The 17,435-nt window shown below is 38.1% G+C and overlaps 1 protein-coding gene across 2 annotated transcripts in view; it reads right to left on the reverse strand.

Annotated features, from left to right (window-relative positions):
• Window positions 1-16,990, reverse strand: part of BCAR3 (BCAR3 adaptor protein, NSP family member) — a 77,901-nt gene extending 60,911 nt beyond the window's left edge. Inside the window, exons 1-2 of one of the 2 annotated variants that reach the window (XM_062581074.1) lie at window positions 16,880-16,990; window positions 13,583-13,697 (exon numbers count right to left, since the gene is read on the reverse strand). In XM_062581074.1, the coding sequence (XP_062437058.1) occupies window positions 13,583-13,697; window positions 16,880-16,966 (202 nt within the window). In that variant the 5' untranslated portion in view covers window positions 16,967-16,990. Of the gene's footprint in view, window positions 1-319; window positions 443-13,582; window positions 13,698-16,879 lie in introns of those variants that run through there. The other variant, XM_062581072.1, reaches the window with a different exon arrangement.
• Between the last annotated feature and the right edge of the window lie 445 nt (window positions 16,991-17,435).

Genomic DNA, 17,435 nt, shown 5'->3' on the forward strand with positions numbered 1-17,435 from the left:
CACAGCCCGGGGGCAGAGCGGGCAGCCGGGAGCGGCGGCAAGAAACTGGGAGGCCGGCGGGAGTGGCGCGGCCGGGAGCCGGGCCGCAACAGTAGCGCTCCTGGGCGCTTACAGTAAATTAAGTGGAGCGGTTTTCGGGCACCCCCGAGGCATCGCCCTGCCGCGGGAGGAGCCGGCGCGCACACGAGCACCCCTCTCCTGAAGCACTTCGCGACAACTAAAATCAAATGACTCAGGTGGAGTCTTCTTAGCGCGCCTTACTGCGGAGCTCACTCCGGCCGTGAAAACACAAACCGCGGTTTAAGCCCTGGGCACAGACCTGGTTTCGTGGCCCTCCTGCTCCTGGCGCAGCACACAAGACCGGCACCGGCGGGCGCGGAGCCCGAGCTGCCCTCCGAAGCCCCCGCGGCCGCGCGCTGCGTGCCGGAGCGGAGGCAGCGCCGCGGCCGCCGGCGCTGGGAGCCGCGGAGCCAGCGCCGAGCGGTGATTTACGGCTTCCGAGCCACACCCCTCCGCGGGCCGTTCCGGCCGGGCCTCGCCGAGCGCCGGCATACCAGCCATTTACATACAGTGACCTCGTGCTGCCCTTTCCCATGGATTTAAAACCTTTGCTTCCATAATTTCTCCTCTTAAATTAGCACTGAAGTGAACATTAACTGCTTCTTAAATCCACCCTTGTCATGGACAATTCAGGGTATATTACATACTTTACAAACATAATTTACTTACATTATTAGACTTCCACCTCTTCCCACCTTGTTACACGAAGTCATCTGTGCAACAGGTTAGGGGGTATAAAATGCATTTTCTAAAACAAAGATTCAGATACCTGTAAAGGATTGGGATCTATTAACACAACAACTGAAGAGAGCAAACACACTAGCCTCTCTCACACAAGGAGAAACGCCGAGTACTCATTACTCTATCGAGAACAGCACGGGCTGACGCTATGGCTAGGAATGCCCAGCCCCTACCCCCTTTAGCAACCCCACCTCTGACATACATATTCAAACCATCCATATCCTTTCTTAAAATCACTTTACTGCTCATTTCAGCCCAGACCTGGCCTGTGCACATTTACCACGCTATTGTTCACCTCAGTCTTCCTTCTGATTAATATAATTCATATTTGACCTTGGAGCCCAAATAAAGTGCTTGCTTACAGAAACTAGCTGAGCACACAAACTAAGAGGCGAGAAGGCAAAGCAATGTGAGACAGAACTACTCTTTGCTGCCAGAGGCTGCAAAGACCTTTTGTTATGAAACTATGTTCTTTAAAGCCAGAGGTCTACACCTGTGCAGAATTTGTCATTTAATTATCATTCAATGTGTCTGATTACAACAATACAGAATAGCTTTCTTGAAACAAACAATCTCATAAGAAGAAAATAGCTTCAACAGTAGAAGATATATATGCAGAACAGCCTTACCTAAAGGTCTTACCTACCCTCACCACAGGATCTCTACCCATAGGTATTTGGGTCTGAATACGTTATCCTGTATTCTCACTTCCATTTTCCTTGAAGCTCTCCACCTTTAGCAATAATCAATTAAAATTATGCTGATTTCCATTTCCCCCTTTTGTTTGTTTTTTTGTTTTGCAAGGTTATTTTTGAGGAGAGGATTTGAATCTTTTGGACAGACTAGACCAAAGTCAACAGGGTTTCTTTTCTATTGTTTCTCATACATCTATACTCAGTGTGTCTGAAGATCTGGTACTTTTTCCAGTCTTCCTGGAGCCAACCTCTTTATCAGTTTACCCCTTTTGGTAAAGTATACCCTTTACAACAATCTGATAATTACAGATAAAATATTCATGTTGAAGAGATTATCTCAAGCACCTTCACCTGTACCACTGACTCAGCCAATAGCCGTTGGCTTAAATAGAAATCAAGAGACACTCAGCTGCATCTCAAAGCACTGTCTAGATCTGCTATTTTTTAACCTAGTATTTTTCTTATTATTAGCTCAATCTTTCAAGCTGCCAGGTCAATAGTTCTCTCTTGTTTTATCACAGTTACTCTGGTTGTCCAAAGCAATTTTGACAACTCTTTTTCCCCTCTTGTCAGAATTCGTAAGCCAAGACTCTGTAAACAATACCATTTCACAGCTGTCCTACTAACATTAGCTTTTCAGGGTCTAATATTCCTCTGTTAAACATTTAATTGATTTGAAATTTTAAGTTTATAATAAATCAAATATTAAATATTTGATCCCTACTCGTTGTACAGTTCCTCAGTTTTGGGACATCCTTTTCATGCACTATTTTCATTTAACTCTAATATCTATTGTTTTCACTGTAATATCTATTCCTTTGATGCTCTTTTTCCATTCCTCCCAGGACGAGTTTTCAGGAGATTCCTGTGTCTATCTCATAGGTTCCTGATGTTGTGGTCCTAAACTGTCTAAACAATACAGATCATTAAAGAGCACACGATTCATTTCCGAGACCTCAGTGTATTATCAAATTAGTCATCAAAAATAAACTGTGGTATTTTCACTCCATACAGGTTAAGCTATATGTGATGGTGACAACAGCAGGATTAAAATTCCAAACAACAATCTAATGTAGGTGAGATTGCTGGATATTGAACCTACCTACCTCTTGCTGGATATACCTACCTCTTTGTAGGTACACCTACAAATACCTACAATACTCTACTGAGTTTTGCAATCTGAGCTATCTAAAATTGGACTGAATGTTATACATACATCATTTTACATCAAAATGAAATTTAAATAAATAAATAAATTTTTGGAAGAGCACTGGACCTTGCTTTGTAGTGTGATTGGAGCTTAAAGAACATTTAGCTCATCAAGATTCTTTAGCCAATATGTATGTTCCAGAAGTAGTTATGGGGAATGGAAAGTTCTTGAAAGAGTCTGAGAGTTGTCATGGATATGAGCAGAATCTTTACATAAGAAAGCTCAAGTAAGAGGAAGTTTAGTAAAGTTAAGAGAGGAAACAGTAAAGAGAACTCAAATATGCAGTAGGGAAAGAAGGGGAGAGAGAAGATGAGCAAATTATTTTTATCCAAAGTAAAAGAAGCTCACACTTGGCATTCCTGAACTGTGCTTTTCTTCCCCTCTCCCTATAGCAATCCCACTTTGGATTACTAACATACAGTCATAAGCAGTAGGAAAACATTATTGCTTTTGGTATTGCCATACATCTTTTACAATAGCCACTTTCAAACCAGGAAAAGTTCAGGTAAATGTGAAAGATGATAGTTTTCCAAAGGATTCACTAATGGAAGGACATAACTTGCCACTTGTGGCACACTGATGGACACACACACACACACACCACATTTTAGTAACTTTTCCCCCAATTACAGAAAATTGTAACATCACACTGACACTGAACAAAACCCAATAGTTACGATCTCAATTCAAACAATTTCACATAAAATGAGGCTTAAACACATGACAGTAACTCACTTAATTCTTTTCAATTTCCCAGATGCAATGACATTTGAGCCACTAATGAACTAGGAAAGCAGGCAAATCTTGAATGGTTTGATAGCACTCTGCAGTATCTTTTGTCATTGCCAGTCTTGCAAAATCAGGTAAGAAGAGTACACTATTAATTTCCTCACTGTATAAAGGAAAGTGTCTTGCCTCTCTATCTAAACAATATACACCACAGTTTAGGTAAAAACATCTAAAACCACACTAAAAATTCAAATCAATTTTAGCACAGATGTTCTCTAGTGACTGATTTCAAAAACTCAGGAAATTTTCAGTCAATGTAATTACATAGGAAATAATGTCATGGTTCATTGTCATGTTTTTATGAATAAGAACTAGAAAAGGAGTAGTAATTTCCTTCGTTACATGACTGGGTGCTAAGTAATGGGACTGGTAGCTGGGCAATCCTATATAAACTGTGACTACTCTTGAATGAGTCATTACATCCCTTTCCTAGTAGTTTTATTCTGTCTTCAGATGTAAATGAAAGTTTGTTTTCTCTATGTCAATTTACACAATACATCCTTGTACCCACTTTATATGAAACATTTTTATTAGCAATTTGCCTACAATCCTTATGAATAAGGAACTTACAGGACTGCCTACACTAGGTACACTAGGTAAGTACATTAGTTGTGAATTAATTTGAATTAGATTAGATCTCTTGCTGCAAGATTTTTGGTGTTTTAATATTTTATTAAATCTACTTTTGGAAATGAGTTTACAGAGATGTGGGATAAAGTCTGGAAGCATCTGTGTCCTGAAACAACTGCAGTGCCTTTACCTAGCCCTCTCACCAGTATCCCATGCTGACATACCATCCACCTTAATCATCTTTTTATCTATACAGCATCATGGCATCTGTGTATCTCCTTGCCATAAAAATGTTAATAGTGAAGTGCTGTCCTGTATGACATCACCCTAGGGAAGCTAAAAACCCAAGAGCATGCTGACAACCCCTGGTCATGAATCACACACTGCTGCTGCCTTGTATGGTCATCCTTGACTTCCGCTGCCTGTAGGAGAGAAGTGTGTACAGGTGCATCTTCCCACCTACTGCAAAGACATCTGTACAAGCAGCTGTCTGAACAGATGAATGAGGAGGAAGATAACTAGGACTCCAGCCAGTGCCAAGACTTTATATCTGCTTGTTGTAGCTTGTGTACATTAATCGCATTAAGAACTGAACACTTGCCAGTTCTTGGGAGAGCATTTTCAAAAGGGACCTGCCTCACAGTAATGAAAGAGATAATGGGAGAAAAAACAAAAGGATTCATGAGAATTTTTCAGTTTGACCTTAAACTTCAGAATTCCAGTCTTCCTAAAATAGCTAGGAGGAAATCCATCTAATTTAAAGTACTGCTGTGCAGCTGCAATGATAAAATGCAGAAGAAACTACACCAAGATAATGGCATGGTACGTATGGATCGCTCACAGAGCGGTATTGCAGATTTCCTAAAAAACAAAAGTCAAAGCAAGTTTTTACTCCAGACTTGTCTTAGAAAAGACCCAAACAAACAAAATAATACATTCCCTTAACTCTCACAGATGCCCTATGGACAAAATAATGCTCAGCGTAAGTGCTGGTTAGGAAATCAAATCTATTCACTGATAATTTTCAAGTTAATGGAAGACAAATTAGGGCAAGTTAGAATGACAACCCCAAAAGTGAAAAATGCTCCAGTACTTGGAATCCCACAATATTTCATTTGAAAACTGTGAATGAGGACGAGGACAACTCTCCTTTCTAAGATTCCCCTTAGTTGCTAACTGAAATGGACAAAAAGCTCTCTAGGCTTCCAGGATAAAGCTACCAATATCCAAATCTTGTTTTTTGGCCTGTTTTAGGCCTGGAGACTCAAGGTCCTTCAGAACCCCCAAACAGCTATCTATTAGAAGTCAGAGTCAAGAAGCTTTGTGATCCATAGCCTCAGAAATTTTGCCAGCAGTAATGCCTCACAACTGATGCTCCTGGAAATAATGCTGCAGTAAAGCATTATTTACTCCTCTGACTCCGGAGAGCCAGAGGAGTTATATAACCCTTAGCTCATTTCGTGAAAAACTGGAGCATGAACATGCTGTGACTTGCTGGAGTTTCTGGCTACAGTACGCTATTTCTTGTGGACGAGCAGAGGGAAAACTTGGTTCATATCATCATATTAGACGTCTGATTCTCATTCACTACTGGCTAAAAGCTTCAGTTCTGATAAATTAGTATTTTCCAATAGGAATTTGGTTTACTGTTAAACTCCTCTGATCTGTAGCTCACAAAATATGAGTCTTCAGTCAGAAAGAAACTGGAAGCTTTGGAAGAAATTTTCATGGCATCTACCAAAAGTTGGCAGAACTGTTTACTGCAGAGGTCTATGCATTCTGAGTCAGCTAGTATCAGCCACTGCTAGAACTGAAACACTGAATGAAAAGCATCCCTTGCCTGATACAAAGTGCAAGAAAACTGATCATCATCTTTAACAATTCCCAATTAGTAAATCCACTTTACACTAGAAAAAATAATTATTGCACATATTCTGTGACAATAACATGTTGCCCCATCCCTAACCTTCAATTTCGTACTGAAAACCACATCAAACAATTTGTGCTGGCATGGATTAGACAGTCCTATTCCAAAAGTTACAACTGCACTAAAACCAGTTTTCTTTTGTTGACTAGTTTTGCTAAATGACATAATAAATTAGAAGATGAGACCAAGAGGAAACTTCTCACTAGCAGGTCTATTTTCCTCTCTTTTCTATGGTGGAAGACTCATGTTGCTATGAAGCTAAGATGTTCCTGCAAACTTCATTTTTTTATGCTTCTGTAAAAAGCTTCAAATAGAAGAGAATTAACAGCCTCTCTTTACTTGTGACAGACTTTGATGAGTTTTTCATTCAGAATACAACCAATACAGAGAAAAGGATAAATAGAAGGCCAGAAAGTAAGAATAAATTAAGATGGACATTTCTACAGGTGAAATGTTACAATCATATTTGAATGCTTACAGCTTGTAACAATAACTGCATTTTGAGCTCCTCAAAAAGAAATGGCAAACACCTTCAAATCCTTGTATCTCTCAGTGAGAGCAACATAGACCACACAGGTAGCGAGCAATCCATTTTGCAGATGAAAGTGTTCAAAGCAGCCTCCTTTCCATCTGTTGCCAAAACTACCAGCATACTTTAGCACTAATCTGGAATCTGCCAGCTGACACTACATGCTACCACTCTAAAGCATTTTGGTTGAGTTTGCAATGTTTTAAAGAGAAGCAAAAAAAGACAGTATGAGCAAAAGGACTACATCTGACAGTGACTAAGGCAAGAAAACTGGACATGATGAGGCAAAACCATTTATGCCTTTAAGCTAATTATTCTGGCCTTCTGATAATAACACATGGGAGAGCATCTCAGTTATTTTAGAACTTTCTGAAGACGGACTTTTCTCTGCCTCTCTCTTTATATTGTCCTGAGCATAAGCAGGGGTATCTCTAACAAGTATCATTCATTCATCTTCCTTCTTAATAGCACACATCTTAGATCTTCTGTATCATGAATGAGAGGGAGAAGACACATGGCAGGAAAGAGAGAACACTTCATATTTAATTTTGCACTACTGCAGTAGGGAAAGAAATAAAACATCTGCAAGAAGTTTAAAAGACTTTAAACATAAAATCTCTTTTCTCCACCAAAAGCACAAAGTTACAGAGTATCAGTTTACATTTCACCTAATTCAGGTTTTGCATATTATTTTACATTCACCCACAGTAAATGGTGTCCATGTTTATATTTTATTTAAATCCATTAAGCTGGCCTTCTCTATATGAAACTAATATAATTATAAAAGATTTGTATTTAAATCTTATTAAAACTGCAGTCTCTCTCTCTCTCTTTACATGAAAACCAATGCAAATATAAGCTAAAAAGGCAAGATTCTTCAAATCATTAGCCTCTCAAAGGAAAAGACTTAACAGTATTGCATTTTATGTATAAACACTCTAAGAGGCTAATAAAATAATGTTAAGCCATAGAATGTTATTAATCAGAATTCAGATCATTAAAAAAGTTAGTGGTAAAACATAGTTCCAGCTCTTAGAATGCCTCGTAAGAAAACTTATCACTTGACTGTTTAGGTATCTTTCCATTCCCAACTCAACCAACAATGTGCAAAAGAATACATCACAAATACTTATGAGTATACACAAACATTTTAATCCTCAAATGACACAAAACTTTCTGAAAATAATTCTATCTTTAAATTCATGAAGATAAAGAAACCAAAAAAAATCTTCAAAATCTAGCAAAATCCAGGTTGTTTTTGATTATATCAAAATAGAGATTTACATTAATATACTTACATTTTCCTACTTATCGTGACATTTCCATTGTACTGAAGGAACTGGAACACATTATCCTTCCTCAACATATGTGAAGTATGATTTATTTTTTTACCATAATTCATAAGAAACCTCAATTAAACCACACTTTTAAAGACTGTAGCACAATATTGTAATACAACTAAATATCACACAGTCCCAACCTGTCCCACATAGTGCCAAACCCATCTTTTAGTTATATCAGGGGATTCTGGAAAACGACAGTTCCTTTTCTGGAGTGCTTATCTTAACTACGTGGCTCTGGCTTTCAGTGTGTCCTTTTGGATGTGCTCATAGCTACAGGACAGAGTGCTCTGCCTCTTGCTCTGGAAAGGAAGAATTGTTTGTGTGATACAGGAGTCAATTTACCCCAAATTTATTACCTATTTCTCTTATATTACAAAAAACTGTATCTGGAAGATAACACTTCCTGGCTTCTTTGCTATTCCAAACAAACATTTTAAGACAACAAAAAGGTGCTAGATAGCAGCTAATAGCACTGCAGTAAGTACAAGCAGAAGTCCAGTCCACACACAGACACTGCAGTACTTGGGAGTGCTTAGTACCTGAATCTTGTACTCCTTATTGGGTCAAGCCTAGGCAAGCAGCAAGCCCCACCCTCCGACTACAGTTTTCCTGTAAAGGAAATCAAAAGGTATATCTCAGAGGAGTCACAGCGTGCCATGAATATATGAATAGGTGAGTGGCACACCAGGATCCAGAATGTGCTGCAGTGCACAGAAAAAGTAAGTCAAGATATAGGCAAAAGGACTATAGAAAAAATACTTAAAGCTCTCAGCACGCACACCTTTTGTAACTTTATTTTTGTTAGATTAAATGCTTAGAGACTGAGGAAGTATTCTGGGAAAGCAGCACTACAGTTGGTGTAAATGTGCCCATTTATGTTTCGCTTCACATTTACTTTAGCACTGTCTGATGCAGGGTCCTGGATTTAAGTAACTTTCAGCTTCACTCCATACCATTTTTGTGGCTTTACGTCTATAAGGTGTTAGAAAGTGTGTGCATAACTGATGCTTTTTACATTTAGCAAGAAAGTTTTTAGAAGTTGGAATAATATTTCCACCTGTGTATTTTGGTTCACAAACAAATGAAATAGTGATAAGCCCTAGGTTAAGATTTGAGATCGTTTGGATTTAGAAAAGAAAGCAAATATTTTCCTGAAATTTGGAAGGCTGTATTCAAAAGAAGAGATGAAATATTCCAGTTCAACTGTGGACAAGATTTTTAGGTTTAGCTTCATTCCAGTAGCTACAAGCGTTTACTGGGTGGTCTGCTATGAAGGCAGTTGTCCTAGGGCCTCTCTATAATCAACAACAACAAAAGATACGCACATAAGGTGATTAAAATAAAAGGTGGACTAAATTGTTTCCTGAATTTACCCATCTCTTTCTAATGACTAGAAGAAACATGGAGTCGCTCGCCTCCCAATACAGCACCCTTGTTTGTGTTTCACTTACAGCAGGATGGCTGTTTTAGCCACCATGGCTCTGCCCTGCTCTCCCTTCCCTGACCATTAATACTTGTACAAATGTTTATGCAGCTGAATGGTAAACTGGGAAGTGGGCTTTATCTGGATAAAAAACAGAAAATAGAAGTTATTTTTCAGCCAGATAATTTTCAAGTCAAGTTCACCATGCAGCAATAGAACAGCTGTGTTGACAACAAAGGAATGATACAGAGATGGGAAAAAGCAGCTCAAGGAAAGCTGAAGGCGGCACAGGTTGCTTAGGCTGGCATTTTGAAACTCTGCTTCAATTAAAGTCAAGAGTCCAATTGAGCAGCCTTTAGGTTTTCTAATACAGACCCAAAATATCACAGCTTCATTATCCAAAGCACTGATCTACTTTAAAATTAATTCTGCTGAATTAAGTGGTTTAACAATTTTGAATTTTTTTTCAATACTGATTAGCTATTGTTACTCTTGTCAGATCAGTTACTATTAATATTTCTCTCCCATTGGCAGGCATAAAAATAGCATAAAAGCATAAAGCAACTGAACTTTGAATTGTACACTCTGCCTAATTCATAGAATCATAGAATCAGTAAGGTTGGAAGGGACCTCTGGAGATCATCTAGTCCAACCTCCCTGCTCAGCAGGGTCACCTAGAGCATGTCAGACAGGGTTGCATCCAGGTGGGCCTTGAATATCTCCAGAGAAGGAGATTCCACAACCTCTCTGGGCAACCTGGTCCAGTGCAGTGCTCCATCACTCTCACAGGGAAGAAATTCCCCCTCACGGTCAGGCGGGACTTCCTGTACTTCAATTTCTGCCCATTGCCTCTTGTCCTGTCACATGGTACAACTGAAAAAAGAGTTTGGCCCCGTCCCCTTGACACCCTCCCTTCAGGTACTTGTACACATTGATAAGATCCCCCCTCAGTCTTCTCTTCCCCAGGCTGAAGAGGCCCAGCTCTTGCAGCCGTTCCTCATAGGGCAGCTGCTCCAGCCCTCTGATCATCTTTGTAGCCCTATGCTGGACTCTCTCCAATAGCTCCAGGTCTCTCTTGTACTGGGGAGCCCAGAACTGGACACAGTACTCGAGAGGAGGCCTCACCAGGGCTGCGTAGAGGGGCAGGATCACCTCCCTCCACCTGCTGGCAACAGTCTTCCTAATGCACCCCAGGAGACCGTTGGCCTTCTTGGCCACAAGGGCACATTGCTGGCTCATGGTCAACTTGTCATCCACCAGCACTCCCAGGTCCTTCTCTGCAGAGCTGCTCTCCAGCAGGTCAGCCCCCAGCTTGTACTGGTGCCTACGGTTATTTCTCCCTAGGTGGACTCTGCACTTGCCCTTGTTGAACCTCAGGAGGTTCCTCTCCAGCCAGCTCTCCAGCCTGTTCCGGTCTCTCTGAATGGCAGCACAGCCCTCAGGTGTATCAGCCACTCCTCCCAGCTTGGTATCATCAGCAAACTTGCTGAGGAGGCACTCTGTCCCCTCATCCAGGTCATTGATGAAGAAGTTGAACAGGATGGGACCCAGTACTGAGCCCTGGGGGATGCCACTAGCCACAGGCCTCCAACTGGATCCACGCCACTGATGACGACCCTCTGAGCTCTGCCTTTCAGCCAGTTCCCCATCTACCTCACTGCCCACTCGTCTAACCCACACTTCCTGAGCTTGTCTAGGAGGATGTTATGGGAGACAGTGTCAGAAGCCTTGCTGAAGTCAAGGTTCACAACATCCACTGCTCTCCCCTCATCCACCCAGCCAGTCATTCCATCATTCCAATTCAACAGATAAGTGATCATGTGCACATACTTGCTCCAGGTCAAATGTGTTGCTGGGCAGTATGTCAATGTATAGACCTTGGCATTAATTACTGTTGAACCACAGCCAGAGTACCTGAGAGTTAGATGGGAATAATCCAAATCTCAGCATATTGAGACATGTCCTGTTAAATGCTACTTCAGAACCAGGTAACATTTTAGAACGCTTGTCTAAAATAACAGTTTAGAAAACAGAAAATGTTGTAACAACATTTTCCAAAACTTAACTTCACTGTACATAGAAATGCTTAGACCTATAAAACTAACCTTACGAAAATTCTCACATATTAAAATGACTTATGACATCAAGCACTGTATAGAAAATGCTGAACTAGCAACAAATACAATGCTATTGTTTAAAGCTCAAGTTAGCAGGAAACAGAATAATGTATCTTTTGCTCTGTACTGGTTTAACATTTAATGAGACAATAACATTTAACATAATGGAAGATTTAAAACACTGGATGTTCTAATGTCTGACTTCAGTACAGTTCGGTGCTGAAAAACAAGCGTTTTCAGTGTAACTGATTAAGCACTTTGCTCCTAGACACAGCACTCTGCCAAAGACAGCCACAAAACAAAAACATGTCATAAGAGTCTGGAGACTAGATAACAGCCATTAGCCCCACTGTGAAAACAAAGCAGTCTGTGGCAGACTGGGCTGATGGGGCTGATCTGCTCTGCAGCCTTCCCAGGATCCAGAATACAGCAGGCAAAGCCACCTGGGGTGTAAATATCCTGGTGTAAACAGAACTAGTCAGAGATTATAATTTGGCTCTGCTCTCAAGCCCATAATTCAATTATACACCTAATTGTTTCATTAGCCAAAACTGGAGAGTGAATAAAAATATTTTACACTAAGATATTTTTAAACAGCCAGAAAAATACAAAGCACTGCTACTTTTATTAAAACTCAGCTTAAACTCCAGCACTTAATTGCCAAAATAGAAACACAAGGCGTCATGCTTTACTTGCAGGGTATCTGTCTGGAGGTCATAAAACACACACTTCAGTTCAGAGATAAAATTCTTGACTCAAATTCATACTCACTGAAATCACTGGCAGTACAGCAAAACTAGATTTAATGCGACTATCTGAAGCTGAACAATCTTAAATTGCAGAATATTAGATTCAGTTGATTGAACTGCTACATGAATGTCTATCTATAAGTCAATTCAGTGTGTGAGTGACTGATCAAGGCGTTCCTTCATCTGACAAATGCTCCAGTGAGAACAGTAATCTATTCACTCCAGAAGCTGAGAGGTTACAAAACCAAGTCCCCAAACCAAATGAAAACAGATTCTAACTGAAACATATCCTAGTTCCACTGCAGTAATCAACTTGAATAATTTCCTTATTTTTTCAAAGGAGCAGGTACCAAAATATTTACATATTTTACATATGTACATTTTACATATGTACATTCATATTTTACAGAAAGTTAAACCAATAAATTATAGGAAAAATACATAATTGTTAAACCTATTTTGAACTTACCAAAAAATATTGAGAAAATACACCAATGTACTTGTACACAACTAGTTTTAGTTCACCAAATGTTAGTTTGTTCTAAAAAGTTAAAGTAGCTAAGTACTAAGAAAAGCAGCTAAACAAATTTTATTGATATTTAGATTCATGGTCTGTAAGTCTTTTCATCTTCATTGAGAGAAGGGAAAGAAAGGAATCTCAGCTAAGTAAAACTTTGCTTCCTATGAAATTTGTAAAACCCTTAGGCATTGATATTTTAGAATTATTAGGCAGACTGCATAATAATCATATCTTGTTCACAATTCTTGAAATATCCTGTACAATGAGTCATAGTTGAATAATATCTTACTATATCCTTCTCATCAGAATAGAATGGCTTATAGAGCTAGCATGCTCATTCTAACCATCATGAGCCTGGCCTAAGTTGAATTTTGATTTTTAACTGATAAAAGTATCATAAAAGCAGCAAAAGATGTTCTGATTAAGTCTTAAGCTAAGTCCCAAATAGGAAAGGAGGGTAAGGATCGCCTGTGTAAGACACTTCCTTTCTCCTTACATGGGTAAGGTGGCACATGTACAACATTGCTCAGTCTTGACCTTTCGGTTTTGCTCTTTCCAAGTGAGGAAGACAGATTCTTGACACAGTCTTCCATCAGTTATGATCTGTTACCATTAGTTTATCTTGGTAAGATGAGGACTGTGAGAGCAACAGAAAGTGAAATTAAAGTGGAGCCTTTTCTAATGACAACTCTTAAAAAAAAAGAATTTTTTTTTCAAAACTGCTAATAGCTTAATGTTTAGCTATTCTTCTTGCTGTCTATGTACCGTAACCCTGTGATTCTTATTCAGAACAGTATATTAGACAGAGTAGACTGAACCTGAATATTATTTTCTTATCTTTGTGACATGAAAACTCAGGCTGCCTTAACTCATTCTTTCAGCCTTTAGGAGACAATATGGAGATCTTACCTCTCTTTTTTTCTATTTCCTGAAGCAGCAGGATATTGGAAATGATGTGTGTTCGATGGACTTGATTTCCAATTCCCATTTTCCTAAGATCAACCTCTGTAAGATGGAGTAGGTCCTGCAGCAAACGCCAGAATAAAGAACATACTATACCTATCAGTCTAGCAGTAATTCCAATTTCTCAGACAAGTTTGCTGTTTCTGATGCTGTAAACTAAGTAATAGCAAGCATGTGTTATGTAAAATTTCTTTGTAGTGATAAGCTATGTCAATAACGGGAGTAAGCATTTTCCTTTAAAATATATTCATTGTATCTAAATTTTTCTCGAAACAAAACTGGTCAAGAATGCTGGGAAGTTTCTAAAAATTAAGACTCCTTTGAATAAAAACACAGAAGTGCTAACATGCTAATTGCATTAAACTCATGAAGGAAGATGCATCTGAGAGTGAACAATAACATTAGAAAGGAAGGTTTTGGATAATCAAGAGACTATCTATTGTAATTAATAGACAACACAGGTTGTGACCCTGTTTTGAATAACATGAAGTTCCAGTTAATATATTTCAGTAATCAAAATTGAACTGTTTGTTCTTCTCCCCCTTCTCTCTACTAAATCTTTACTAGCTTATTCCCAAAATAAACTGCTGAGTAATTCAAAACATTATTTATAAATATGTACAGAATTTCTATTTGATGTTAACATCTTTCAGAGTAAAAAGACATTCAAAATAAATTTAGGATCAAATACATTTCTTCTCATTTTTACTTTTCTGTATTTTGTCTGTAAATCAGATAAAGAGAATTCTATAGAACACACTATTTTGTTACTGTAAAGTGGAACTCAGAAAAGCGCTCTTTTTATGGAGATTCAACAGCTTAAGCCTAGGATCATAAAGTACAAATTACATTATTACAGTTTATAATAATGAAGATGACTGACACAGAATTCTTATTTAAGTTGAGCCACAGTTTCAGAAATTGTCATTTTTAAATCTTGCTTTTAAACTAAAACTAGTGCAAATGCACAACATGCTTGGTTTTAGACTAAGTAGTCCCTTAACTGCTGAAACCCTCCATTTTTTATGTCAATATCTAAGGCTGTTTCAGATGTTGTGAGGGAAGATCTAGCTCTATGTTTGAAAATGTAGTATTGTTTCCTAAATGATACATCATATGTATCTAATGACAGAAAGCAACAAAATGAATAGTTATCATTCTTATTTTGTGCCTTTCTTTGTTAACTCATATTAAAATTAATACTAACGATTAATTCACAGTTCAGCGGAAAGGATTTTTAAATTTGGGGAACAGTGATGGAGGTCCCCTCTCCTTCTCTCAACACCCCCCTAAAATGGTCCAAACACAAACAAACTAGTAGAAATATGATATGCATGCACTTCAAAATTTAGCAAAAACATTCTAACACATCTTAACACAAAAATGGTTGGTGTTAAGTCCAGTATTGAATAGCGTACGCTCAAGATAACAGAGTGGAAGCTTTTACAGAAGCATTTTGAGCTTTTCTTTTTTAATAGCTTTAAAAAAACTGCTACATTTTTGCAGCAGAGAACAAGAATATTTGTCAGGGAGAACAGTCTCCTATCTTGAAGCTTTCTTGCTTCATTCAAAATCATAAACACTTTCTGGTCTTGAACTGACTAGAGCAGCTATGCTCTACTACATGCTTCTACTGCCATAAATTTACTACTTATTTAAGAATAATTTAATTCAAGAAACTGTGCATCACAAGTAAAATTGATATAATCATACCTTCTACTGTAGAGCTAAAAATCCCAACGTAAATAGTTATTAATAATTTTTTTTTTTTAAGGTAGAAGACATCAAAGACAACTACTTGGACTTCCAAGGACTTAGGAACTCAGTTCAACATGGTTCTTAAGCATGTGCCCAGTATTAAGTGTGCTAGTAAGTATGTGAAGTCTGGACAAATCAGGCATTTTCTTTAATTAAAGTTATGATTCAGGAAAGGATTCAATTTGGCTGAGGAACTGAAAAATGATATTAACAACTGTTCATGGAACAAATTCTACAGAAATTGCAGAACTGAAAGACTGACTTGTAGCTCTGAACTTAAAAAGAGTCTATTGTATTCAAAACGATGCACTAAGCCTATTTCTAAGTTTTGCGCTTCAGCAAAAACTTTTTAAAGCCAGGTTTCAGGCCCATTAAAGCTGTAAGCTATTTTTCCTGCAAGTTTTTTTCAGTTTACTATCAACTCAGCTGTCGCAAAGATCTATATAACCATCTTCTGTGTTACAAAGGTAAAATGAATCACATAATAACATTTTTAAATGTGCTTCTAAGTTTTATTGACTGAGTCCATTTTGGAACACACAAATGTCCTTTTCCTTGTTGTGAGAAATTCTACATTATATCTGAAATCCTTTTATCTTTATTTTGCTTGGATTATACTGTTACCTTGACACTCATGTGCTGCCAATACCAGCAGCACATCTTTGATACAGAAGCCTTCCCTTCCCCAATTTTAATTAAACTTTATTGCCATTTCATGAAACTGATTAGGGATAAAATTGTTAAAAAATTAAGTTGCTCATAAATGAATCCGAGGGTATTTTGAGTTGATGAGAATACTTAGTTATATTTTCTTATTTGTTTTCTAAATTAGGAGTACTGCGAGATGGGCATGTCAAAAGCAGTATTTAACTGATGATATGCTATGTGTATATCAGTAAGGTTATACATCCGTAAGGACTGAAATTACAAAATGGAAAATAAAGAGTAAAGTCTCATTTTGACCAAGCAAAACCCGTGGGGAAAGGCCTTAAGAATTTCCAAATAAATTTAGAGGGATCTTCAAGATTACTAATGTAAAGGTCTACTGTACTGTGGTACTTGTTCAACAGTGAGGACTACTTTTAGCCACATAATAACCATCTACCTATAAAAATTACATATAACAATTAACATGTGACATATAATAATTGTACATATAACGATTAACACGTAACATTAAATTATCTGTGTGTTCTTGCTCTGATAAACATAATTGTTAGTTGCAATCTGAGACAGCCCTGATTGATGTAAGACAAGAAACAGTAGAAAGAGTCAAAAGCTCATTTTCTCTAGCTCACTGGCTAAGTGACTGTATTTTACTGAGTTTTAGCACATGGTTACAAAATGCATTGGTTTTATTTTCCCCTTTCCTAAGACAAAAGTACCGGCCTTCAGTTTTATGCTCCAACATTAAGCCATTTTAAAATGGACTGTGGTCTTGCTTGTAATTTTCTAAATAATTTTATTGAAAAAGCCAATTCTTACCTCTACGCCATCATATTGTCCAAAGAGCGTGCAATATTCTGGGAGACCAAGCTGGGTCAGCCAGTTAGGAATGGGTAGATGCTTCATTATCTTTTCCCTCACCTCACAATGTCATTGACTCTGAAAGAAAACAAAAACAAACCCTACAAACCTCAGCTGCAACATTATTGGTTATGAATATTAAATAACTCAACATCTCAGAGAGCACGTAATAGCATGTAAGTTCTACCATTGTATCCAAAGAAATTAAGACTTTATTGGCCATTCTGTAATAGGTAGTTAAAGATTACTTTATGATGTCTGAGGATCTTAATTTGCCATAACCAAAATCAGTGGAAACACAACTTATGCCAGCTGAGAATCCATGTTCAGTTTACAATTAATTCATATAAACCAAGACTATTGAAGACTGTGTTTTGTTTAGCTCTCATGACTAAATTCATCTTTTATAAGATGGAGTCCCCTGGTGCTATAGTATCAATTGAAAACATTCAGCCTTTGTATTCACAGAGAACATTTCTCAAAATGCTCATTGACTGGTAATACCATTACTCCC

The sequence above is a fragment of the Rhea pennata genome, chromosome 8 (assembly GCF_028389875.1).
Source record: "Rhea pennata isolate bPtePen1 chromosome 8, bPtePen1.pri, whole genome shotgun sequence".
In the NCBI taxonomy this organism is placed as follows: domain Eukaryota; kingdom Metazoa; phylum Chordata; class Aves; order Rheiformes; family Rheidae; genus Rhea; species Rhea pennata.